The 25,765-nt window shown below is 45.9% G+C and overlaps 1 protein-coding gene across 1 annotated transcript; it reads left to right on the forward strand.

The window, feature by feature from the left end:
• On the forward strand, window positions 1-24,044 carry CYP2B6 (cytochrome P450 family 2 subfamily B member 6). The gene is made up of 9 exons (XM_011764695.2): window positions 1-209; window positions 9,682-9,844; window positions 9,979-10,128; window positions 12,575-12,735; window positions 14,888-15,064; window positions 15,660-15,801; window positions 17,980-18,167; window positions 18,362-18,503; window positions 22,311-24,044. The coding sequence occupies exons 1-9, from the start codon at window positions 39-41 to the stop codon at window positions 22,490-22,492; spliced, it is 1,476 nt and encodes a 491-aa protein (XP_011762997.2). The 5' UTR covers window positions 1-38; the 3' UTR covers window positions 22,493-24,044.
• The last annotated feature ends 1,721 nt before the right edge of the window (window positions 24,045-25,765 follow it).

The following is a 25,765-nucleotide window of genomic DNA, read 5'->3' on the forward strand; positions in this document are numbered from 1 at the left end:
GAGGCTGCAGTGGGGTGCAGGGCAGTCACACCAGAACCATGGAGCTCAGCGTCCTCCTCTTCCTTGCACTCCTTACAGGCCTCCTGCTACTCCTGGTTCAGCGCCACCCTAATGCCCATGGCCGCCTCCCACCAGGTCCCTGCCCTCTGCCCCTTTTGGGGAACCTTCTGCAGATGGACAGAAGAGGCCTACTCAGATCCTTTCTGAGGGTAAGGCACAGATGAATGGGGTCTGAGGGTGGGCTGCTTCTTGCCTCTGTACTCGGGGATCCTTCACCAAACAGAATGAGACAGACTTCCTGAGTCAGGGGTGGCACGGGGAGGGATGATGAGTACGGAGCATAGTGAAGCATGATGGGTGCTGTTATTAGGAGAAAAACATCAGTCAAATTAAATTTCGCAGAGTTTATTTGAGCAAAGAGGTGGCTCATGAATTGGACAACTCCTTAAACAAGGAGAGACACCACACGGCAGTATGGGCAAACAGTATTTACAGGCAGGAAAAGGAGGTGACATACAGAAACAGCCTGATTGGACACAGATTGCAGCTTGCCTTACTTGGTCACAATCTGAGCAGTTTGCGCCTGTGGTGGACTGAAAGCCCAGCTGCTCTGATTAGCCAACACTTGGCTACTTGTCACAAGAATATATTCCTTTGGGCTGGGCACAGTGGCTCATGCCTGTAACCCCCGCACTTTGGGAGGCCGAGGCGGGCAGATCACCTGAGGTCAGGAGTTCAAAACCAGCCTGGCCAACATGGAGAAACCCTGTCTCTACTAAAAATACAAAAATTAGCTGGGCATGGTGGTGCGTGCCTGTAATTCCAGCTACCCAGGATGCTGAGGCAGGAGAATCACTTGAATCCAGCAAGTGGAGGTTGCACTGAGACGAGATGTTTCCACTACATTCCAGCCTGGGTGACAGAGGGAGACTCCATCTCCAAAAAAAAAAAGAGAGAATATAGTCCCAAATTAGGTTGCAGTTCACTGTATACAGAAAGAGCTTTAGGTCCAATTTAATTAAATTAAACAATTTTCCCCTTTTGGTCAGCCTCAAAATTTTGAGACTGACCAAAACCTTGGGCATCAACATTACTTCTCTCACCATCATAATGGACTTGTTGCTCTCAGTATGGAATTCACAATGGACAATACCAAAGTAGTTGAGTGATTCTTTATGTTTTCTTCATGGTTTTGTTATTCATACTATAACGAGACCATTGGATGTACAAAGAATGGCTGCATATGAGCATTTAAGACTCCTTTGTTTTTTGAGACAGGGTCTCACTCTGTCACCCAGGCTGGAGTGCTGTGTCATGATCACAGCTCACTGCAGCCTTGAACTCCCAAGGCTCAGGTGATCCTCCTGCCTCAGCCCCCAAGTAGCTGAAACTACAGGTGCATGCCATCACGCCCAACTACTTTTTGTATTTTTTGTAGAGACAGGGTTTTGCCATGTTGTCCAGACTGGTCTCAAACTCCTGGGCACAAGCAATCCACCTGCCTTGGCCTCCCAAAGTGCTAGAATTACAGGTGGGAGCCACCGCACCTGGCTAAGACTCTTGAGAAAATACAACACATCAGAGAGACTGTTATGATGGCTCGCAGGAGGGTAATACAAAGAAAATCAAGTCTGTACCTTACCAGAAGTCTCCATGAACCAAACTGATCAAAATCGAATAATTCAAAGCTCAGGCAGTAAACATAGTTCAATAGTATTAGAGTCCGATTGGTCATAGACTTTGTTCAGGGCATGATGGTGATTAAGGACCAGAGCTTGCTATAAAATAACTTGATTTAAAGAGGCATTCATTTGTAGTTGGCCTGGTAACACATATCATAGTATCCTGGAGACCCACTAGAAGAAACATTAAGAGTAGAAAACCTTGGGATAGTCAGCCTTGCTGTGTTAGTCTGTTCTCACACTGTTATGAAGAGATACATGTGACTGGGTAATTTATAAAGAAAAGGGATGTAACTGATTCGCAAGCACCTTCTTCACAAAGTGGCAGGAGAGAGAGAGAGAGCAAAAGGGGAAGAGCCTCTTATAAAACCATCAGATCTTGTGAGAATTCACTATCACAAGATTAGCATAGGGGAAACCGCCCCCAGGATCCAATTACCTCCTACTAGGTCCTTCCCTCCACACCTGGGGATTACAATTCAAGATGAGATTTGGGTGAGGACACAGAGCCAAACCATATCACTTGCCATCACCATTCAGGATGCTTGCAAATCACCTGTTAGCTGCTCCTGTAAACACGTATCTTCTCTCTCCCCTGAGAAATGTCCTTAGTGTATTTGGTGACAGTGTCTAGAGAAACAGCAGTGTCAACCACATTTTAAATTAAGTTATATGTACTAGTGAATTCATGGGAAAGGTAAGAGCAATATTCGGTTTTGTTCAGCACCATACATAAGCCTCCAAGATGGGCAAGGAGGAGATCTAAAATTGCATGATGTTCATTTAAGCATTTTTGTTGAACACAAATGTTCTCATCCCCCTTTTGGAGAGTGGCTTCTACCCATATGAACTCCCTGGATGTTCAACTGGCTACAAAATTCAAGATGTCCTTTAATGTATAGATTAGCCTCAGATTCCATACAACTGTCACCCCCAATACTACCAAGAGCGAGCCCCCAGGAACCCCATTGGAACCTTTTCTCAGCAGTAATTTCAGTTATTGACTGTTTTGGCTTTTAACTACGGGAAGTATCAGGGAACTCTCAGGGAAACAATTTGGAAAGCAGCAGTGAGCTAGGACACATAGCAAGTTCTGAACCAGTGAGGAGAAAGAACAGAGTAAGCAAACCTCCACAGACTCAAGGTAGGCACTTGGGTTTGAAAAGAGGGTCACCTACTGGCATCAGAGCAGAGGTCAGTTAAGTTTGTTTACCCATAAGTCTGCATAGCTCCTGAACAAGGTGGGAAACTTACTTTTTTTGTGGTCTTTTTCTAGCATGCTGCAAGGATGCACAGCCACATTTAGTTGGAAAGAGACTTTACTGCATTTACTTATTTATTTATTTATTTATTATAGAGTTGGGGTCTTGCTATGTTGACCAGGCAGTTCTTGAACTCTTAGCTTCAAGCGATCCTCCCATCTCAATCTCCCAAAGTGCTGGGATTATAAGCATAAGCCACCACGCCTGGCCACTTTATCATATTTAATCCAGTAACATTACACACGCAATTACCCATACCCACACAGGTTATCCCCAGGTCCTGCATACGGGATGCCTGGAAGCACAATATGCCTTTTTCAGCCATCATTCAGATACGTTTTCTATATTTGGTAGTGATTATGTTCTTAGTTAGTTAATAATATGTTATTAAATACTGTTATTATATTACCTAACTAAGAACATAATCACTTCCAAATATTTCCAGTGAGTGCAAAAAAGCAAGTGGCAATGATGTCTGGAATATCAAGATATAGCTTTCCACTCCTCCGTTGGGGCTTCAGGGTGATTCCCATTGGGAACACAAAGAGGCATTGGCACCAGTGAAATTATTTCCTGATTTTGGGGCATTGACTCACAAACTCAACAATTGCTTGTTTTTTTTTTTGTTGTTGTTGTTTGTTTGTTTGTTTGTTTGTTGCTAGAGTATAAGCCTTTGCTAAAGCCATTCGCAGATTATAGTCCTGTGGATTTTCTTTTTTTTTTTTTTTTTTGAGGCGGAGTCTGGCTCTGTCTCCCAGGCTGGAGTGCAGTGGCGCAATCTCGGCTCACTGCAAGCTCCGCCTCCCAGGTTCACACCATTCTCCTGCCTCAGCCTCCCGAGTAGCTGGGACTACAGGCGCCTGCCACCTCGCCTGGCTAATTTTTTGTGTTTTTAGTAGAGACGGGGTTTCACTGTGTTAGCCAGGATGGTCTCGATCTCCTGACCTCATGATGTGCCCGTCTCGGCTTTGGGTACCTGCCTGTCACTGAAAGAATGAGGTAAAACAGGTGGTGACACGAATCAAATAGATTTTGCTGTGCCAATGAGAGAGAGCAGACTAGCCCGTGTCAGTGCCAGGACAGTGGAGGAGAGAGGGAGAGCAGGAAAGGAGTCTGGGCAGGGAGTGCTTATCAACAGTATACATAATGCCCTATAATGTGTAACTGACACTTACTCAGTATTTACCTGGCTTATCACTGCTTACCATGCATAATTTTATGTTTAATTATCTACTTATTATTAGTAATCAATCAACTCACTTTCCAATAGGAGAATTAGAACACTGACAATACCTTCCAGCTGCTCTTCCCCATCCCCCTCCCATGTTAACATACTCCTGAATCTTAGGCTCCTTATCCTTTTGCTATTAATAGAGTTTATTTTTTTCTCATCAATGGTCTTTTACTGATACCAAGTACAGAGTATATATGCTAATACTACCATGAATTTTAAAGGATTTGCTTAGACAGAATACATGGACATACAAATGATGAATGTGATAATTGTCATACATATATGTTTATCTTAGACATTTAGTCAAAACACGTGGTCTTTGTTTATTAGTTAGACACTGTCACTTTACCTGGAAGATACAAGGTAATTGGGTCATAGACTCTCAAATTATGGAATCTTTAGATTTTTCAGGGAAATGCCATGGAGGGAGCCAAGGAGGCTTATAATTAGGTAAGATGTTGTTTGGGTGGCTCACCACCCAACTGGTCAACACTCGAAGACATGGTGGCTTATAGCTGTATTCCCAACACTTTGGGAGGCTGAGGTGGGAGGATCGCTTGAACCCAGGAGTTAGAAATGAGCCTGGGCAACTGAACAAGACCCTGTCTCTACCAAAAATTTTTAAAAATTTAGCCAGGCATGGATGCATGTGCCTGTAGTCCCAGCTACTTGGAAGACTGAGTCAGGAGGATCACTTGAGCCCCGCAGTTTGAGGCTGCAGTGAGCTATGATCACATCACTGCACTCCAGCCTGGGTGACAGAGCAAGACCCTGTCTCTTAAAAAATATATATATCATCTGCAGTGTGAGGAGTGATAACATTTAGGAAAGTGTGTATACATTTAAATTCTGGCCAAACACATCCTACACAATTCACTGAACCCTCTCTTTAAGGGTTTTTTCCAAGCTCTGCAGAGGCTACCTGGGCACCAATCATGCCTCTATTAACAGAATTTGCTGCTCCTTCTAGCTCTTGGTATCTCACTGCCCCCTTTCTTTATGAAAGCTGGTATGGACATTGAATATCCCAATCCTTTACAAATTCTGAAACAAGCAAAACTGTCAATGAAATTCGTGTTTGCCTAAAATGCGTTTTCGAAAGCATCTTTGTGGCTACCTTGTTAGCTCATAGAAAGTGGAGGCTTGTCAGGAATGATATTGAAGAATTTTTTCATTTTAACCATTTTAGAGACAGGGTCTCAGTCTGTTACCCAGGCTGGAGTGCAATGGCACAGTCATAGCTCACTGAAGCCTTGATCTCCTGGGCTCAGGAGATTCTCCCACCTTAGCCTCCAGAGTACCTGGGACTATAGGTATGACCCACCATGCCCCACTATTTATTTTTACTTTTGTAGACACAGGTTTGGGGGAAGGTCTCACTATGTTGCCTAGGCTGGTCTCGAACTCCTGGCCTGAAGCAGTCCTTCTGCCTCAACCTCCCAAAGCATTGGGAGAAGTTTTGAATAGACATGTTTGACCTTCTTCCCTTCTTTCTTGCAGCAAAGATTTCCATTTTCTCACAGGGAGGACTTGGGGCAAATAGTTTGTTTTGTTGTTGTTGTTGTTTCTTGAGGATGTGGGTGGGTCATTTTGGTTAATGTCAGTGCAAGAACAGTGTCCGTTCTTCGTTATTGGGGTTTCTTAGCTATCCAGGCAGGCAGCAGCTCCCTTGAGAAGATTTCCTGAGCCCCAGGTCCCCACCATATGCTCTTATATACCAGCTGCCCCTTGTTACTGAGCCTATGTCCTTGACAGTGCTGCGTTTACCTGTGAACCTGTGGCTGAGCTCTCCCTCACACTTGCAGACAAGGAAGACCTGTGAGGTCTCAGCACAGTGCTGAACATAGTGCCTGGTACACAGTAGGCGTTTAGTAAATACGTGTCCGGGAACAAATGAAGGAGTCAGTGAGTGAAAGCTCCAAGCCTAACTCAGCGGAACTGGCAGTTGGCCGGGGTCTGCAAAGTGCTGCTTGGCCCCCGGTAGGGGGGTCGCAGATCTGGGGATCCCTCCCAACCAAGTAGAGCTGCATCACATAGGTGAAGGTCCCAAGTGCCTATTGTTTTCTTTTCATTGTTTCCACATGTCACAAGACTATCATGCTATCATGTGAATCAATGGGCTTAATTTTTTCCCTAGAGTAATGTGGCTGGGAATTATCTGTGTTGTCTTGGGGATTTTCCAGGTGTCATTTACAACTACCTGTGGACAAGGTGAGGTGCTGCCCTCATCTTAGAAGTAGGGACTGTGGCCAGGCACAGCAGCTGATGCCTGTAGTCTCAGTACTTTGGGAGGCTGAGGTGGGCAGATCACCTGAGGTCAGGAGTTCGAGACCAGCCTGATCAACACGGAGAAACCCCATCTGTACTAAAAAAAAAACCCAGAAAACTAGCTGGGCGTTGTGGCACATGTCCGTAATCACAGCTACTCAGGAGGCTGAGGCAGCACTCTTGCCTGATCCCAGGAGGCGGAGGTTGCCCTGAGTCGGGATTGCACCATTGCACTCCATCCTGGGCAACAAGAGTGAAACTCTATCTCAAAAAAAAAAAAGTAGGGATGGTGATGCTCAGCCTGGGGAAAGCACTGGTCCAGTGTCACACAGATGGGAAAAGGGGAAGCTGAGATCCAGCAGGAGGTCTGTCTCCAAAGCCCTCCTAGATTAAAGCTGCTTAACAATTTGTGGATGATGAAATCCTCTGAGAATTTGATTAAAGCTGTGGCCCCCTCTTTTCCAAATAGGCACATACATGTTTGCACAAAGTTATGAGGCTTCACAGACTCCCTAAAACTCTTTCATAAACCTTCCAAGGATTCTCTAGGTATTCATGACCATCTATTATGATTACATCTCTTGGGGGCAGGGTAAAGAGGGAAGGCATGAGCAAGTGTGTGTCAAGGCTGAGGAAGCTGGTGCTGTTGCTTTTCCATTTCCCAATAAGCTTCCAGATTCCTTCTGGAGTCAGAAGGATGCGGGCTTATGTCTCAGATTCAACTCTTATGCATTGAGTCACAGTTTTCTCTTCTGTCAGTTGAGATCATGACAATGAGAAGGTGTGCCCCTAAGGTGGTTGTGAGGATTAAATGGGATATTGCATACAGCTAGTATATAATAAGTGCTCATTAAATGGCAACTACCTTGATCCACTCATTCATTTATTCATGAATCCAATAACAATTCACTGGGCACTTCCTACGTACCAGGAAATATTCTAGGAATTGATGATGTGGCATCTTGGACAAGACATACGAGATCACTGTGCTTATGGACATTCCGTTGGTGGAGACAGATAAGCAAAAAATAAACAGATAAGGAAATGTTAGGTGGACAAGAGCTATGATTAAACTAAGCAGGGGGTTATTTCAGAAGGTGATGAGAACTACGTTAGGTTGAGGAAACTCAACCTAGAAGACTAGGTTCTAGTCTTCTAGAGTCTAGGAAAGAGTCTAGGAAAGACTCCTGCTTTGTTTCTGAGCAGGGACCAGGAAAGATTCAGGTGGAAGGCACCAGAAGGAGGCAGGGGTGGTTGCAAGAATTCTGAAGCAGGAAAAATCTCAGGGAACAACATGGAGGAATGAGTGGGAGGAGAAGTCAGAGAGGTAACGGGGCCACGTCATGTAGGACCATGTGAACCATCCGTGGAGACTTCAGATCTTATTCTCGGCAAAGTGGGAGTATTGGAGGCCTTGGTGAGCACAGGGATATTAATTATTTTACATTTTAGTGGGGTTACCCTGGCTTGTGGGGCACTGAAACAATTGTTAAGTGGTATAAGCATGTAAGCCTGGAGAGCAGTGAAGGGGCTTTGCTGAGACCAGTGCAGGTCATTTGTAAGTAAAGTTAACCATTTTTATGATTTTTATGTCAAGTTTTTATTGAAGTTGAACATCACCATAAAAAGTGCACAGCTCAATGAATTTTCACAAACTAAACACACTCATGTAATTGACATGCAGACCAAGTAGCAAGAGTCCCCCGAAACCCTGCACCCTGTTCTTTTCTAGTCACTATCCGCCTACCACCTTGATCATGGATTGATTTTATCTGTGTTTAAACTTCTTTTGTTTGTTTGTTTGTTTGTGAGATAGAGTCTTGCTCTGTCACCCAGGCTGGAATGTAGTGGCACAATCTCAGCTCACTGCAACCTGCACCTCCCTGGGCTCAAACAATTTTCTTGTCTCAGCCTCCCAAGTAGCTGGGACTACTACAGGCAAGGGCCACCATGCCTGGCTAAGTTTTGTATTTTTAGTAGAGACGGGGTTTCACCATGTTGGTCAGGCTGGACTTGAACTCCTGACATTTTGATCAGCCTGCCTCGGCCTCCCAAAGTGCTGGGATTACAGATGTGAGTCACTGAGTCCAGCCCTGTGTTTGAACTTCATACACATAAGATTATGATACATGGACTCTTTTGTGTCTAATTGCTTCCACTCAAAATTATGCCTGTGAGTTTCAGCCACGTTATCGAGTGTAGCTGTAGTTTGTTCGTTTTCATTGCTGTATAATATTCTACTGTGTGAAACTCTCATTGTTTCTCTATATCTATGTTGATGAATATTTTATTAAGAAAGCTTCTGTGAATACTTTGTTCATTTTTTCGTGAACACAAGTACACATTTTTGCTGGGCATGTACCTGGGAGTGAAGTGGCTGGGTTCCTGGGTATCCATTTGTTCAGCTTCGGGAAATACTGCCCAGCAGTTCCCCAAGTGGCTGCACACTAATCCCACCTTATCCACTGGAGGTATTTTCTGAGACCCCCAAGCGAATGCCTGAAACCCCACATAATACTGAACCCTATGCATATTGATTTTTTCCTATACAATCACATTATATAGGGGAGGGTGGTATACACTGTGCGGACGTGGTGAACAAAGCATGATTCATGTCCTGGGTGGGACAAAGTGGATGGTGAGAGACATCATCCTCCTCCTCAGAATGATGCACAACTTAAAACTGATGAATTATTTCTGGAATTTTTCATTTAATATTTTCAGACTGCAGTTAGATGTAGGTAACTGAAACTGCAAAAAGCAAAACCACAGATCCTAAGAAGTATGGGATGGGGTGATATTCGTCGTATTTTAGCAACCATCTCTACTGTTTAGGGCACCAGCCAATCAGAGCAGAGCCTGGCTGGGCCACCCATTAACCTAAGCTTGTCCAACTGCCTTATTTTGTTGTTGTTGTTTTGTTTTAGTCTTTTAGCAGCCTGAAGCCATGGTTTTCAGTTTCTGTTTCTAGTGATACACAGAAAAGAAGGATGAGCAAGGGGCTTTATTGGCCCAACAAGAAACAGAAAATAAGAACCCATGACTGTATTCTCTCCTGTGGATACCATTAACCGTTAACCCTTAGTCGCTGGGTCCTGGCAGGGGAAAGGGCAGCCTGGGAAGGCGGATGTTGGGGAGGGGCTAATTACCAATCTCTTACGTAAGTATTTTGATAGTTTTACAACTGAGGTGTATGCTGACTAACAGCCACCCTGGGTGTGGATGTCATTGGCAGTTCCGAGAGAAATATGGGGACGTCTTCACAGTATACCTGGGACCGAGGCCCGTGGTCATGCTGTGTGGAGTAGAGGCCATACGGGAGGCCCTGGTGGACAACGCTGAGGCCTTCTCTGGCCGGGGAAAAATCGCCATCACTGACCCAGTATTCCAGGGATATGGTGAGGGCCTCGGAGGCACTGGGAGGGGGCGGGTGGGGGATGCATCAGGGAAGGGAGGATATGGGGGGGAAGAAGGACTCAGAGCCTTCTTCCAACTTCCTATGCAACCAACCCACACCTTCCGTACACCCCAGGCGTTGTCTTTGCCAATGGAAACCGCTGGAAGGTGCTTCGGCGATTCTCTCTGACCACCATGAGGGACTTTGGGATGGGAAAGCGGAGTGTGGAGGAGCGGATTCAGGAGGAGGCTCAGTGTCTGATAGAGGAGCTTCGGAAATCCAAGGGTGAGTTCTGGGAGATGAATAGGAAAGAAAGACAACGAAACACTGAGAGATGCAGGTGCACGGGAATAGAAAGAGAGGTATATGTGGGCAGAGACAGAGACACATGAAACAGGAGACACGATCTGACAGAGGGATAGGGACAGAGAGGGAGAGAGACAGGGGAATAGAGAGGGTCGGGGATGGGCAGGAGAGAAACACAGAGAGCCAGGGAAAGAGAGAGATGCCAGGTGTATAATGTCCACGAATTGCTCAAAGAGGCTGGATGCGATGACTCTCACCTGTAATCCTAGTACTTTGGGAAGCTCAGGCGGGAAGATTGCTTGAGGCCAAGAGTTAGAGAACAGCCTGGGCAACATGATAAGATCCTGTCTGTACACAATATAGAAAAGAAATGAGCCAGGCATGGTGGTGTGTGCCTGTAGCCCCAGGTATTTAGGAGGCTACGGTGGGACTACAGGATCACTTGAACCCAGGAGGTTGAGGCTGCAGTGAGCTGTGATTGTGCCACTGCATTCCAGCCTGGACAACAGAGCAAGACCCTGTCTCAAACAAACAAACAAACAAATCCTCAGAGACATATATTTTCATAAACCCATTGTGTCTATCGAAGGCAAAGACAGAAGTTATGTAAAAGAAAGCAAAGAGAGAAAAGAAAAAACTACAGACATTTAACAAATAATGAACTGTGTTTTCCTCGCGCTGGGTGCAGTGCTGATGAATTGGCAGTGAGCAAACAGGCCAGGTGGGCTGTTCCGCCCTGGTGCAGCTGGAGGGGTCATGAAGGAAGCACTAGGTTGTTTCTGAGTTCTCCATAACTTGGTGTCTGTGGGAAACACAGGTGATGGGTCTGTGGCTAGCACCTCCATCTCATTCATGCTAGGTGACTCCCATCTCATCTTATCAAAATGTCTCAGGAGACTCTGGGACATAAATGCAGAGGCTGTGTGGGGACGTAGAGACACAGGAGCTCTTGGAAAACAGGGACAAGAAGACTGAAGAGAAGGACAGGAAGAAACAGAGTGACACAGGCAGGAGGAAAGAGACAGATGGAGGGACCGAAACAAAGTAATATAGGTTGGGCATGGTGGCTGTTCATGCCTGTAATCCGAGCACTTTGGGAGTCTGAGGTGGGTGGATCACTTGAGGTCAGGAGTTCAAGACCAGCCTGGCCAACATGGTGAAACCCCATCTCTACTAAAAATACAAAAATTAGCCAGACTTGGTAGCATGTGCCTCTAATCCCAGCTACTCAGGAGGCTGAGACAGAAGAATTGCTTGAGCCCGGGAAATAGAGGTTGCAGTGAGCTGAGATGACACTACTGCACTCCAGCCTACATGACAGAGTAAGACTCTGTCTCCAAAAAAAAAAGTAGGAGGGAGACAAATATACACACAGAGAGACAGAAAGAAACAAAGGCAAAGAGAAACTGAGGGAGAGAAAATTAGAGAGACAGACAGACAAGGCTCAGGAAAAGGTCTGCAGAGTAATGAGAGAAGAAGGCAAGTGAAACTCAGAGAGAGGCTGCGCCAACCTGATGTTCTTGGGCGCTCACAGATCACCCTCCAGCTGGAGCCAGGGCTGAGCCTGGTGTATACAGGTATCAATTAACAAGTGCAGAACAATTCCCGGAAGACTGGCGAGCCCTATATGTGAAAAGAAGAGATGACTGGGGAGTAATAGGTAGGGGTAGAAAGATGGTTTTTTATTTTTTTTAAATTAGAGACAGGGTCTCACTCTGTTACCCAGGTTGGAGTGCAGTGTCACCATCACAGCTCACTGCAGCCTCAAACTCCTGGGCCCAAGTGATCCTCCCACTCAGCACCCTGGATTCCTCCAACTGGGATGACAGGCATGTGCCACCATTTCTGGCTACATTTTTAATTTTTTTTGTAGAGACGGGGTCTCCGTATGTTGGCCAGGCTGGTCTTGAATTCCTGATCCTTTTGTCTGAGGCTCCCAAAGTGCTGGGATTAGAGGTATGAGCCACTGTGCCCACCCAGAGATTTTTGATTTATACAAGCAATTGATTGAACACCTACTCTGCCCAACCCCTACCCCTGGGATTTAACTGTATTTGCTCCCAGAGTCAGAGGTGGGGCCTGAGAGGAGGTGTAGAGTGAGAACCGGCTGCATGGACTCTATAGCTGCGTTGCCTGGGTCTAAATCCTGGCCACAGTAATGAGTGACTGTGCAACTTAAGTCAAATTACTCAACCTCTCTGTCTGCCCATCTAAAAATTGGAGCTAATAATCAAGTTGCATCTGCTTCATAATGTTGTAGAATTCAGTGGAATTATGTGTGAAGTGCTGGTACAGAATTAGCTGTTATGGTTATTCTTATGGTTATCATTACTGAGTGATGGCAGACAATCACACAGAGATGGGTGACAGCCTGATGTTCCCCAGGTCCTTCAGTCTGTGTCCTTGACCTGCTGCTTCTTCCTAGGAGCCCTCGTGGACCCCACCTTCCTCTTCCATTCCATTACCGCCAACATCATCTGCTCCATCGTCTTTGGAAAACGCTTCCACTACCAAGATCAAGAGTTCCTGAAGATACTGAACTTGTTCTACCACACTTTCTCACTCGCCAGTTCTATGTTCGGCCAGGTCAGGGAGAGGGAGAAGGAGAGGGAGGGTGGGGGTGAGGTGAACATCCAGGACACACGAGAAAAGGATGACCTGTCTTGGGGGCCCAGAAATGCAGCTTATCGCTGGAAGAAAGGCAGAGACCATGTGGAGAGTCAGGGACATGGAGACCTGGAGGGAGGGGAGATGGTGAGACAGGGATAGATACAGTGAGAGAGAGAATGGGGCATGATGTGGAGGCAGAAATAGAGTCAGAGAGAGACTGAGAGAAGGAAGATGAGCAAAAACAAGACAAAGGACAGAGATCAAGAGATCCTGAGAGACAGAGTAGATGAGAATGAGTGTGAAAGAGAGGGAGAGAGAGAACGAATCAGGCTTTGGGCTTCATCTCTACTCTTCTGCTCCTTGATGTCATTTTTGTTATTATTATTATTTTTTTAGACGGAGTCTGACTCTCTCATCCAGGCTGGGGTGCAGTGGTGCCATCTTGCTTACTACAACCTCCACCTCCCAGGTTCAAGTGATTCTCCTGCCTCAGCCTCCCAAGTAGCTGGGACTGCAGGCATGCGCCACCACACCTGGCTAGTTTTTTTTTTTTGAAACGGAGTCTCACTCTGTTGCCCAGGCTGGAGTGCAGTGGTGCAATCTTGGCTCACTGTAACCTCCACCTCCCTGGTTCAAGCAATTCCCCTGCCTCAGCCTCCTGAGTAGCTGGGATTACAGGTCTGTCACCACGCCCAGCTAATTGTTTTGTATTTTTAGTAGAGACGGGGTTTCACCATGTTGGCCAGGCTCATCTCGAACTACTGACCTCAAGTGATCTGCCCGCCTCGACCTCCCAAAGTGCTGGAATTACAGGCGTGAGCCACCGTGCCCAGCCTGCTCCTCGTTCTTCTGTATCCTTGCTTCTCTGTCTTTGGTAAAGCTCCTCACCTGAAGAAAATCAAGGATGCATGACAATAAGGAACAGCATTTCTTCATTTTCTCCCATTTCTCCTTCTACTTGTTTTTTTTGTTTTGTTTTGTTTTGTTTTGTTTTTTAAAAACCTTCCCCAGATTATAAAGGTAACCTTCTGCTCTTTTAAAACAAAATACTAAAAAGTCTCCTTATTGATTAACATGGAAATGTGCCTATTACATATTAAATTTAAGACTATCAAGCTGCAGAACAGTATGCATAGCAGTAGCTTTGTTGGTTTGTTGTTTTGAGACAGTATCTTGCTCTGTTGCCCAGGCTGGAGTACAGTACTGTGATCTCGGCTCACTCGTTCAAGCAATTCTCGTGCCTCAGCCTCACAAGTAGCTGGGACTGCAGGCGAGCTCCACCACACCTGGCTATTTTCTTGTATTTTTAATAGAGATGGGGTTTCACCATGTTGGCCAGGCTGGTCAACATAGCTACATCTATTAACTAAGGGTGTATGTTGGATTCACATGTGGGATTGTCACAGTTATGGATTTTCAGGGCCCTGCTTTCCAGACAGTCTGATCTGAAAGTCTGGGATGGGGCCCAAAGTGAGTACTTGTAACAAGCCCGACCAATAATTCTAATGTTCTCCTCCCATTGAGAACCACGGAGAAAAGTCTGGAAGGAGACCCACCAGACAGTTAACAATGGTCATCTCTAGAAGGAGAAATTAAGAAGGAATTTTACATCTCAGTATATACGTTTGCATTTTTGCAATTATTTGCAATAAATTAGGCATTCCATTCTTCATCAAAGTAATAGAGATGTGCTCCAAAATACATAGTCCTAAAGTGTCAGCAGGCTTATCTTGCGAAGAATCATTTTATCAATGTCCGACACAGCAAGGGAGATGAGAAGAGGTGGGAAGAGGGAGAGAAAAGTATGAGAAAGACAAATAAACAGGCTGAGGTAGACAATGAGTGTCACAGAAAGGAAGCAAGACAGAAACAGAGAGATAGAAAGGAGGCAGGGAGATGGGGCAGAGGCCAAGAAAAAGACAGAAGGATGAGGGAGGAAGATGCCGAAAGAGGTAAATGTGAGAATAACAGATCAAATGAGACATAGAGTCAGTGAGTGAGGGTTCAGAGACAGAGGGGAGTGGGGAAGGGGGGTTCCCACAGAGGTATTGGGGCCCAGAAAGGGCCCTCTCCCTGTGACCTGCTCGCTCAGCCCTAGGCAAACCTCACCACCCCTTCTTTCTTGCAGCTGTTTGAGCTCTTATCTAGCTTCTTGAAATACTTTCCTGGGGCACACAGGCAAGTCTACAAAAACCTGCAGGAAATCAATGCTTATATTGGCCACAGTGTGGAGAAGCACCGTGAAACCCTGGACCCCAGCGCCCCCCAGGACCTCATCGACAGCTACCTGCTCCAAATGGAAAAAGTGGGGTCTGGGAGAGGGAAAAGGGAGGGGAGGAGAGGGAGGGCAAGATGGAGAGGTGAGAAGAGGGAGGGAAAAGTGGTAGGGAAGGGGAAGAGGGGGAGGGAAGAACAAAGACTAGGGAGGGGAGAATAGAGAAAGGGAGGAGAGGAGATGAGGAAGGAAAGAAAGATGAGGTGAAAGGAAGGAGAAAATAGGGAGGAGGAACTGAGATGGAGAGAGAGGGAAGGTGGGGAGAGAGGGAGAGGGACAGAGAGAGAGAAGGAGAGAGAAGACTGACTGAGGAAGGAATTCAGGGTAAGGGACAAAAATACAGCAACAGGAGAAAAGACTCAGAGGCAGAAAGAGACTGGGAGACAAAAAGAGAAACACATCAAAGAGATGTGGAGAGAGATAGAAACAGAGCCAGGCAGAGTAAAGAGAGGCTGAGAGAGACGGGTTAGAGATATGCAGCTGGACATGTAGAGGACAGCAAAAAGCACACTGAGCCAGATAGTGTCAAAGACCTTTAGGCAAACAGAGGGCAGCCAGGGAGACGGGCGTGTTCACAGCAAGGCTACAGCCTCCCCCTCTCTGCCCCTCCCTACTGTGGACACAGGAGAAATCCAACCCACACAGTGAATTCAGCCACCGGAACCTCATCATCAACACGCTCTCGCTCTTCTTTGCTGGCACTGAGACCACCAGCACCACTCTCCGCTACGGCTTCCTGCTCATGCTCAAATACCCTCACGTCGCAGGTGGGCAAGGGACAGCCTATCAAGGGGGTCTTCTGACCTCCTTCTGAGCTGTAGAAATGGGGCTATGGGTACCACCTGGATGAGAGAGGGGATGCTGGCTTCCTATTCTGGGAGCACTGCAGGCTTTGGACTAGCTTCCACTAAGCCAGTTCTGTTGGTGGATGCATGAACGCATGAAGAACCTGTCCATACGTTCTCCCACTGGTTTCTTCCATCACTTAAGGATTTTTTGTTCTAAGTTGTTTTTTTTTCTTTGTTTTTTTTGTTTTTGTTTTGTTTTGTTTTTTGAGACAGAGTCGCGCTGTGTTGCCCAGGCTGGAGTGCAGTGGCACGATCTCGGCTCACTGCAAGCTCCACTTCCAGGGTTCACACCATTCTCCCCTTCTCAGCTTTCCAAGTAGCCAGGACTACAGGCACCCACCACCACACCCAGCTAATCTTTTGTATTTTTAGTAGAGACGGGGTTTCACCGTGTTCGCCCAGATGGTCTTGATCTCCTGACCTCATGATGTACAAATTTAAGGGGTACATATGCAGTTCTGTTACATGCCTACGTTTTGTAGTGGTCAAGTTAGGGCTGTTAGGGTATTTATCACCCGAACAATGTACATTGTAGCCATTAAGTAATTTCTCATCATTCACCCCCTTCTGCCCCCTCACTCTTCTGAGTCTTCACTGTCTATCATTCCTCTCTCTGTGTCCATGTGTACACATTTTGTAACACTCACTTATGAGTGAGAACATGCGAAATTTGACTTTCTGTACCATCACTTTAAAATTGATCCATTCATCTACTTATCTTTTCATCTATTCATTCTTTAATTCATTGATTAAAGAATGTATACTCACTGATTCTTTCATCTATGATTCAATCAAAGACATATACTGTCATTCATTTATTTGGATTACTTGATCCACAAGTTGATTCTTTGAAACAGTGATATGTTGATGGACTATTTGTCATTGACTCATTGGCTCATTCATTCATTCATTCATTCATTCATGCATTCATCCATCCTTCTACGAACTAGGTTTCACCCTTATCCTTGCATCAGTCAATCTTTCAATTCACCCTTATTCCATCCATGCGTTCCTTCATTTATCACAGTAATTCACTCATTTATTCACCTCTGATCTATTTATCACTCAATTCAGCCATTCCTTTATTCCTTTATTTATTCATTCTTCACTAATTTACTTATTCACTTGTTCTTCCGTAAATCTAGCCATTCATGTGATTATTCATTAATTGGTTTCATTGATTTCTCTATGGACCATGCATTAGTGATTAATTAAGCAATCCATCTACTAATTGATAAGTAAATCTATACATCCATTTATTCGTTTGTTCATTTATTCACCCATCTTTCCATCCATGAGTTAATCTATTGACTGATTGATTTATGTATTTATTTATCTATCCAGTTGTTCATGGATTCATCTATTGTTCTACTACACTGCTATGTTTCTGAGGACCAAGAATAGTGTCTCATGTATATTATACACAAAATAAATATTAGTTTATTTTCTACTCATCTTAGAGAGGATGTTTTGAGTGGTTGTAGCCTGCAGTTCTTAATCTGAAATTCCATGCAAAATTGTGGTGTGTGTGTGCATGTGTGTGTGTGTGTACCTGTGCATGTGGGAAGAGGATCCCTAATATCCATTGGATTTCAATCAGTGAGAATTCTTGTTGCTTCCTCCCTCCTCCCCTCACCCCATGCTGATTGCTTTGAGGGGTATCAAGGATCTGACCCTTTACTATAGGTTTTTCATTGTTGAGTAGAAAGTAGTGTCCCTGCTGAAAGATCTCTTTAAAAAAATTTTTTTTTCTTTTTTTTTCTTTTGAGAAGGTGTCTTGCTCTGTCACCCAGGCTGGAGTGCAATGGCACGATCTCAGCTCACTGCAACCTCCAACTCCTGGGTTCAAGCGAATCTCCTGCCTCAGCCTCCTGAGTAGCTAGGACTACAGGCGTGCACCACCACACCCGGCTAATTTTTTGTATTTTTAGTAGAGATGGGGTTTTGCCATGTTGGCCAGGCTCATCTTGAACTCCTGACCTCAAGCAATCCGCCTGCCTCGGTCTCCCAAAATGCTGGTATTATGGGCATGAGCCACCATGCCCGGCCTGAAATGACTCTTTAAAATGAGATTCATTCGTGTTCTTTCCTCTGCAGAGAGAATCTACAAGGAGATTGAACAGGTGATTGGCCCACATCGCCCTCCAGCGCTTGATGACCGAGCCAAAATGCCATACACAGAGGCAGTCATCCATGAGATTCAGAGATTTGCCGACCTTCTCCCCATGGGCGTGCCCCACATTGTCACACAACAGACCAGCTTCCGAGGGTACATCATCCCCAAGGTAACACCAGCTGGACTCCCACATCCTTCCTCTGTGGGCATCCTGGATTCTCTTAATCCCCAAACTCAACCTTTTTTAAGCTTCTCAATTGAGTCCCTTTGTTTTTGTTTTTTCTTTTTCTTTTTTTGTGGTGTGTGTGTGTGGAGGATGGGAAGGGAATGACAATATCTTTTGATCTTGTGATCCTCCCTCAGGACACGGAAGTATTTCCCCTCCTGAGTACTGCTCTCCATGACCCACACTACTTTGAGAAACCAGACACCTTCAATCCTGACCACTTTCTGGATGCCAATGGGGCATTGAAGAAGAATGAAGCTTTTATCCCCTTCTCCTTAGGTAAGCTGGACCCACAATTTCTTTCCCAGACACCAAGGGCAGGTCCTACCCTCAACTTGAGAAAAACAATGACAGGTCCTTATTAATTGAGCACTTAATATATTCCAATTGCTTCACCTGCTTTATCCCATTCCATCTTCACTACAACCCTGTAAGGGGGTTTGAAAAGGAAGATCACATTCCAAAGGCACATCTTGGCAAGCAGGACCTTGGGCAAGTATTTTAACATCTCTAAACCTCAGTGAATTCATTTTCTTAAAAAGAGAAAATCTGTTGAGCACTACCCTAAGCCCAGTGCTCTACTGGGGGCTGAAGATAATGCATCAAAAAAGTCACACAGAGACAGGGTTCCTGCCCCAGGAAATTTAAAGTCCAACAGGGAAGATGGGCATTCATCAAATAACAGTAAAATAATCATCTCATGAAATGAATGAATGCCTGCAACATGCTTAGAACCGCCTGGCACAAGGGCAATTATTATTATAATTAGACATAAGTACTCTAAAGGGAGCTTTGGGAGCACAAAATAGGAAATACTAGCTAATCTTGTGGGGTCAGTAAGGAAAAGCTTACCAGAGGAACTGGCTTCCAAGCCAAGATGTTCATGGATGAGTGTCAATCAACCATTGCAAAGTGTGTTCCAGGCAAAGGAAACAGCAAAGGCAAAGGCCAAAGGTGGAAACGTGATGGTACCGTTGAGAAACTATAGGAAATCCAGTGAGCCTTGGGTGTAGATTGCAGAAGGGAATAAGACAAAGGGCTCAGCTGGGCAGGACCTTGAAATCTGCGAGAGGAGTTTGGATTTCTGCTCTAGCACTGGAGGGTGGAGAAGGTCTTGACGTGCTCTGACTTGTCCCAGTTCTCATCCTCCACTCTTTGGCTGGTTAAGAGAAAAACTTTTGACAAATTAAACTTAGCAGAGTCTATTTGAGCAAAGAAACAATTCATGAATTGGGCAGCACACGGAACCAGTAAAGGTTCAGAGAGCTCCATCCAGCAATGTGGTCAGGCATTATTTATCCACAGGGAAAGGAACTGAGGTACAGAAACAGCCTGATTGGTTACAGCTCTGTGTTTGCCTTATCTGAGCATGTCTGGGCAGCTTGCAGCCTGTGATTGCCTGAAACTTGGCTGCCGTGATTGGCCAAGATTACTTGTTACAAGAATATACTCTCAAGTTACATTGCAGTTTGTTTACATATTGAGTTACATATTGAGTTATTATGGTTTGTTATGTAGGGAGGCCACTTTAGGCCAAATTTAATTTAATTTAATAGGCACCGTCCATGAAAGGCCCCAGAAACAAACCCCCAGTCTTGAGTTTCATCAGTGACTTCAGTGATCCAGGGTCCTGGCCCAACCCCTCGTTTTGTCCAGCACAGTGGCCTCCTTCCACATTTTACCTTCAATAAAAGTTGGGAACACATGGGGTGATGGCTTGAGGGTTAATGTCATCTCTCGATTTTGCTATCTTAAGTTTTTTTGTTTTTTTTTTCTTGAGATAGAGTCTTGCTCTGTTGCCCAGGCTAGAGTACAGTGTCATGATCTCAGCTCACTGCAACCTCTGCCTTCTGGGTTCAAGCGATTCTCCTGTCGCAGCCTCCCAAGTACCTGGGACTACAAGCTCGTGCCACCACATCTGGCTAATTTTTTGTATTTTTAGTAGAGACAGGGTTTCACTCTGTTAGCCTGGATGGTCCTGATCTTCTGACCTTGTGGTAAGCCTGCCTTGGTCTCCCAAAGTGCTGGGATTACAGGCATGAGCCACTGCAACTGGCCTGCTCCTTTGTTTTAAGAGAGGCAGAGATGTAGGAAAATAAGGACAGAGACAGATAAGTAACAAAGATAATGAGACTGAGAAACAGAGTTAGGGACAAAGAGGGAACACCCTGAGAGAAAGAGATGGGGAGACAGTGGCAGAAAGACAGACAGCAGGTGAACATCAGACAGTATACGGAGAAGAAGAGAGAGAGACACACAGAGAGAGAGCCACATAAGGAGGAGGAGGAGGAGGCGGAGGAATAAGAGAAGAGGGAGGAGGAAAAGGAAGGAGGAGGGGAGAAGGAAGGAGGGAAAGGAGAGAAACAGAATAAGAGATAGGAAAAAGAGAGAGTGACATAAGAAGAGAGGAAGAAAGAATGAACAAGACAAATAAGGTATCTTGAGAGGGAGATGAAAAGGAAGGAGAGAGAAAGAGAGATTGGGGAGGAATCAGATTCAAATAGACGGAGATAGGAAGTTAAGCAAGATGGAAGAAAGCCCAAAAAAGGAGAGGAAAGGAAGAAAAACTGTGTCTGACAGGTATAGACAGAGAAAAAGACAGGGGTAGGGCGCCAGGAGCAGAAAGAAAGGTATAACCCAAGCCAAAAAGGTGCTGCAGCCAAAGAAATTCCAAAAGGGGTCCAAACAGACGGCCCCAGAGATGGGGAGAGTGTGATGGGAGGGAGATAACAAGCATCAGGCTGTTGTGGAAAATGTTAGGTCACACAAATAGTTACAGAAGGACAAGCCCAGAGACCTGCGTGTTTCTCAGCTCATGTCGCCCACCTTCTGGATGTGCCAAAGGGACGTGGACCCTTTTCCAGACACCTCCACGTAGACACACTTGTCCAACAACTTGACAGGCGTAGGGAATACCTGAAAACTCACACTTGACATGGCCTTTCCAAGGTTTGCAGATTACGAAACACTGAAGTAAAGGGAAAGGCTCCCTTTGTCTTTGCCTCAGCTTTTCCCAGCTCCCTTTGTTCTCATTTTTCTCCAAGTCTGTAGTTTAGAACCTACTGGGGGTTCCTTGCACCTCTGAGAATCAGTGGAAGCCATAGACCCTCCCTGTTTCATATGCATGAGTCCCATTCACAATTTATATACAATTTGGATTTCTTCCCCCATGAGCTCTTGAAGCCTGTGGATCTCAGGTTGAGACCAGAAGACAGCCTAGAGACACATGGCCAGAAACACATACCCCACACATACCCCCAGAAACAAACACAAGACGATAACCAAACCTTAAGGCTCCTTAGCACAAGCCAAGCGCTATCCTAAGAATTTTGTCAGTTGTCTCCTTTAACCTCACAAGAGCCCTTTGAGAGGGGTGCCATTCTCCCCGTATGAGAAGTGAAGAACACTAAGAATGTTGTCATAAATACGCTCACACTCACACATGTAGAGGTACACACACACACACACAACCGGAAGCAGGTCATTATACTCTGTGGAGGTCACAAAACCCTTTGGAACTGTAACAGAAGGTACCAACTCTCTACTAGAAAAATGAACATGGCACTGGGCACAGTGGCTCATGCCTGTAATCCCAGCACTTTGGGAGGCCAAGGCTGGTGGATCACCTGAGGTCAGGAGTTTGAGACCAGCCTTACCAACATGGTGAAACCCCATGTCTACTACAAATATAAGAAATTCGCCAGGCATGGTGGCAGGTTCCTGTAATCCCAGCTTCTTGGGAGGCTGAGGCATGGGAATCCTTTGAACCCTGTGGGAGACGGAGGTTGCAGTGAGCCGAGATGGTGCCACTGTGATCCAGCCTGGGTGACAGAAAAAGACTCCACCTCAAAAAAAAAAAAAAAAAAAAAGGAGAGAGTGAGTGAGTGAGAAATGAACATGGCACATCCACTCAAAGATTTGCACCTGGTTTCAGAGCAGCTTCCTCAAAGTCCACCCTGAATTGCAGGTTAAAGGCCAGTCTTATGCAAATCTGTTGCAATGAACATACGTTGGACTTAGGGACATATCAGGGCAAAGAGTATGCACCTGCCCTGTGCCCACGCTGGTGACCTTCTGTGTCCACAGGGAGGCGGATTTGCCTTGGTGAAGGCATCGCCCGCAATGAATTGTTCCTCTTCTTCACCACCATCCTTCAGAACTTCTCCGTGGCCAGCCCTGTGGCTCCTGAAGACATCGATCTGACACCCCAGGAGAGTGGTGTGGGCAAAATACCCCCAACGTACCAGATCCGCTTCCTGCCCCGCTGAAGGGGCTGAGGGAAGGGGGTCAAAGGATTCCAGGATCATTCATTGTCCCCACTTCTGTAGACAGTGGCTCTGACTCCCCGCAACTTCCTGCCTCTGAGAGACCTGCAGCAAGCCAGCTTCCTTCCCCTCCATGGCACCAGTTGTCTGAGGTCACATTGCAAGTGAGTGGAGAAGTAAGATTATTGAAAATTATAATATACAAAATTATATATATATAATTATATATATATTTTTAGATGGAGTCTCACTCTGTCGCCCAGGCTGGAGTGCATTGATGCGATCTCAGCTCACTGCAACCTCCACTCACGGGGTTCAATCAATTCTCCTGCCTCAGCCTCCCTAGTAGCTGGGATTACAGGTGTGCGCTACCAAGTTCGGCTAATTTTTGTATTTTTAGTAGAGACGGGGTTTCACCATGTTGGCCAGGCTCGTCTCGAACTCCTGAACTTGAGTGGTTCACCCACCTTGGCCTACCAAAGTGTTGGGATTACAGATGTGAGTCACCGTGCCCGGCCATATATATATAATTTTAAAAATTAAGATGAAATTCACATAACATAAAATTAGCCATTTTAAAGTGTACAATTTAGTGGCATGTGGTTCATTCACAAAGCTGTACAGCCACCACCATCTAGTTCCAAACATTTTCTTTTTTTCTGAGACAGAATCTCGCTCTGTCACCCAGGCTGGAGTTCAGTGGTGCCATCTCAGCTCACTGCAACCTCCACATCCTGGGTTCAAGAGATTCTCCTGCCTCAGCCTCTGGAGTAGCTGGGATCACAGGCACCCCCCACCATGCCCGGCTAAGTTTTGTATTTTTAGGTGGTCTCGAACTCCTGATGTCAGGTGATTCACCTAGTTACAAATGTTTTCATTATCTTTCCCCCAACAAAACCCATTCCTGTCAAGCTGTTACTCCCCATTCTCCTTTTCATCTCAGCCCCTGACAATCTGGTTTTTGTCTCTATGGCCTCACCGATTCTGATTATTTCCTATGAACAGAATCATACAATATTTGACTTTTTTTTTTTTTTTTTTTTTGAAACTAAGCCTTGCTCTGTCTCCCAGGCTGGAGTGCTGTGGTGCGATTTTGGTTCACTGCAAATCCACCTTCCGGTTTCAAGAGATTCTCCTGACTCAGCTCCCAAGTAGCTGGGATCACAGGCATGTGCTACCACGCCTGGTACATTTTCTTGTACTTTTAGTAGGGACATGTTGGCCAGGCTGGTCGTGAGCTCCTGGCCTCAGGTGATCCACCCACCTCAGCGTCCCAAAGTGCTGATTATTACAGGCGTAATAGGTGATCTTTTGTGTCTGGTTGCTTTCACGTTGAACGCTATTTTTGAGGGTCGTGCCTGTTGTAGACCACAGTCACACACTGCTATAGTCTTCCCCCATCCTCGTTCCCAGCTGCCTCTTCCTACTGCTTCCCTCTGTCAAAAGCCTCCTTGGCCCAGGTTCCCTGAGCTGTGAGATTCTGCACGGTGCTTTGGATTCTCTGATATGTTCCTTCGAATCCTCTGAGAATTAAATAAACCTCTCTAAAGCCTGACCTCCCCAGGTCAAGAGGTGATCTGTGCCATTTCGTGTGGGATTCTTTTGTTGTCAGGTCCCTAGGGATTTTTCTGGAAGGAACGTTGGTGAGAACGCCTTCCTCACCTCAATGCCAACTCTGTGCAGGGCCAAACTATTGTCTTGCTCATCACTGTACTCTCAACACAGCGTGTGGCCTATGACAGGTGTTCAAAATACTTGCTGAGGAATGAATGGATGAATGAATGAGTGGCTAATCAGCATCCCCTACCCCCACAGCCCTCCCAAAATGGAGCTAGGCCTCTCCATCAGACTGTCTCCTCCATATCCCACTTTCTTCTGAAGCACAGAATAAATTCTCATCCCCAAAGGGCCCAGGGTGCCCCCAATTCTGCCTGCCAGTTACTCTCGATCCCCTGTGCTGTAGTGCCACCTTTTGGTAAAGCTTAGCGCTATTCTTGCAGTGGAGCCAGTCTAAATCCAGCCTCCAGGCTGGACGTGGTGGCTCATGCCTATAATCGCAGCACTTTGGGAGGCTGAGACAGGTGGATCACCTCAAGTCAGGGGTTCGAGACCAGCCTGACCAATATACCGAAACCCTGTCTCAACAACAACAACAAAATTAGCCAGGCATGGTGGCACAAACCTGTAGTTCCAGCTACTCAGGAGGCTGAGACAGGAGAATCACTTGAATGCAGGAAGCAGAGGTTGTAGTGAGCTCAGATCCCGCCACTGCACTCCAGGCTGGGCAACAAAGCAATACTCCATCTCAAAAATAAAAATAAATAAACAAATCCAGCCCCTACACATTCCACCAGCAGGACCACCACCCTTCCCTGAAGGAGGGGTTGCAAGTTTAATATCTTTATCACAAGGATACATCAGCCAGCCTGTGGTCAAAGGGAAGCTGGCTCTGGGACTCAGCCCTGAGATGCTAACCTGTTGGCCTCTGCAGCACCTGCCAGCTTTGGGCTCCTTGTAGCCTCTGAAGAGTTAGCAGGGACTCTGCCAGTGCAAATGCATGGCACATCTTCTGTCACCAACACAGAAATAAAACAACAAACAGAGCAACTTGTCTTTTAAGAGCGACGGCAGAATGGAAGGTGGGTGGAATGAGGACCACAGCGCCCTCAGCCTTCTCACTCCTCATTGTCCCTAGTGACCTCTTCTACTCTGGATCTGGGGCCATCCTACCTCCCAGGGCTGCCTCTCTCCTGGGCTCTGGCCTCTGTCCTTTCTGGAGGAGCACTTTGCAAATAAACCACAGGGCTTTCTCAAGTCTGTCCAGGTGGTGAGATGGGTTAGTGCGGAAGGGATGGAAAAGGAGGAAGTGGGTAGATGGGAAACAGCTAGCAAGGCAGCAAGGCAGTTGGGGTGCAACTTTGGGTGGGACTCCACAGACAAGCTTGGGAGTTCCTTTTTGGCTTATATATTTACTACAGAAGCTTCTGGAATCTTGTAAGGTGAAATGGAGAGGAGGCAGACTGGAGGGAGAAATTCTGATAGACTTGAGGCTTTGAATTGTGGTCCTGGGGTGGAGCAAGGCAAGAAAAGTACTGGAGATTGGGGTTTGAGGACTCTGCAATTATTTTTAGTTTTAAAAATCTCTCCCTGGTGCTCTCTTTCTTTTTTTCTCTCTCTCTCTCTCCATCTCTCTCTCCTCTCCCCACCTCTCTCTCTCCATCTCTCCCTTGTGCTGTCTCTCTGTCTCTCTCTCTCTCTCTCTTCATCTGCCTCAAC

Source organism: Macaca nemestrina, chromosome 20 (assembly GCF_043159975.1).
Source record: "Macaca nemestrina isolate mMacNem1 chromosome 20, mMacNem.hap1, whole genome shotgun sequence".
NCBI classification, from domain to species: domain Eukaryota; kingdom Metazoa; phylum Chordata; class Mammalia; order Primates; family Cercopithecidae; genus Macaca; species Macaca nemestrina.

Excerpts from the sequence above, each read along its gene's own strand:
- CYP2B6 (XM_011764695.2), top strand. The coding sequence starts at position 39 with ATGGAGCTCAGCGTCCTCCTCTTCCTTGCACTCCTTACAGGCCTCCTG. Across the intron at positions 9,845-9,978 it reads CCCAGTATTCCAGGGATATG|GCGTTGTCTTTGCCAATGGA; the intron begins GTGAGGGCCTCG and ends CGTACACCCCAG. Across the intron at positions 18,504-22,310 it reads TTTTATCCCCTTCTCCTTAG|GGAGGCGGATTTGCCTTGGT; the intron begins GTAAGCTGGACC and ends CTGTGTCCACAG.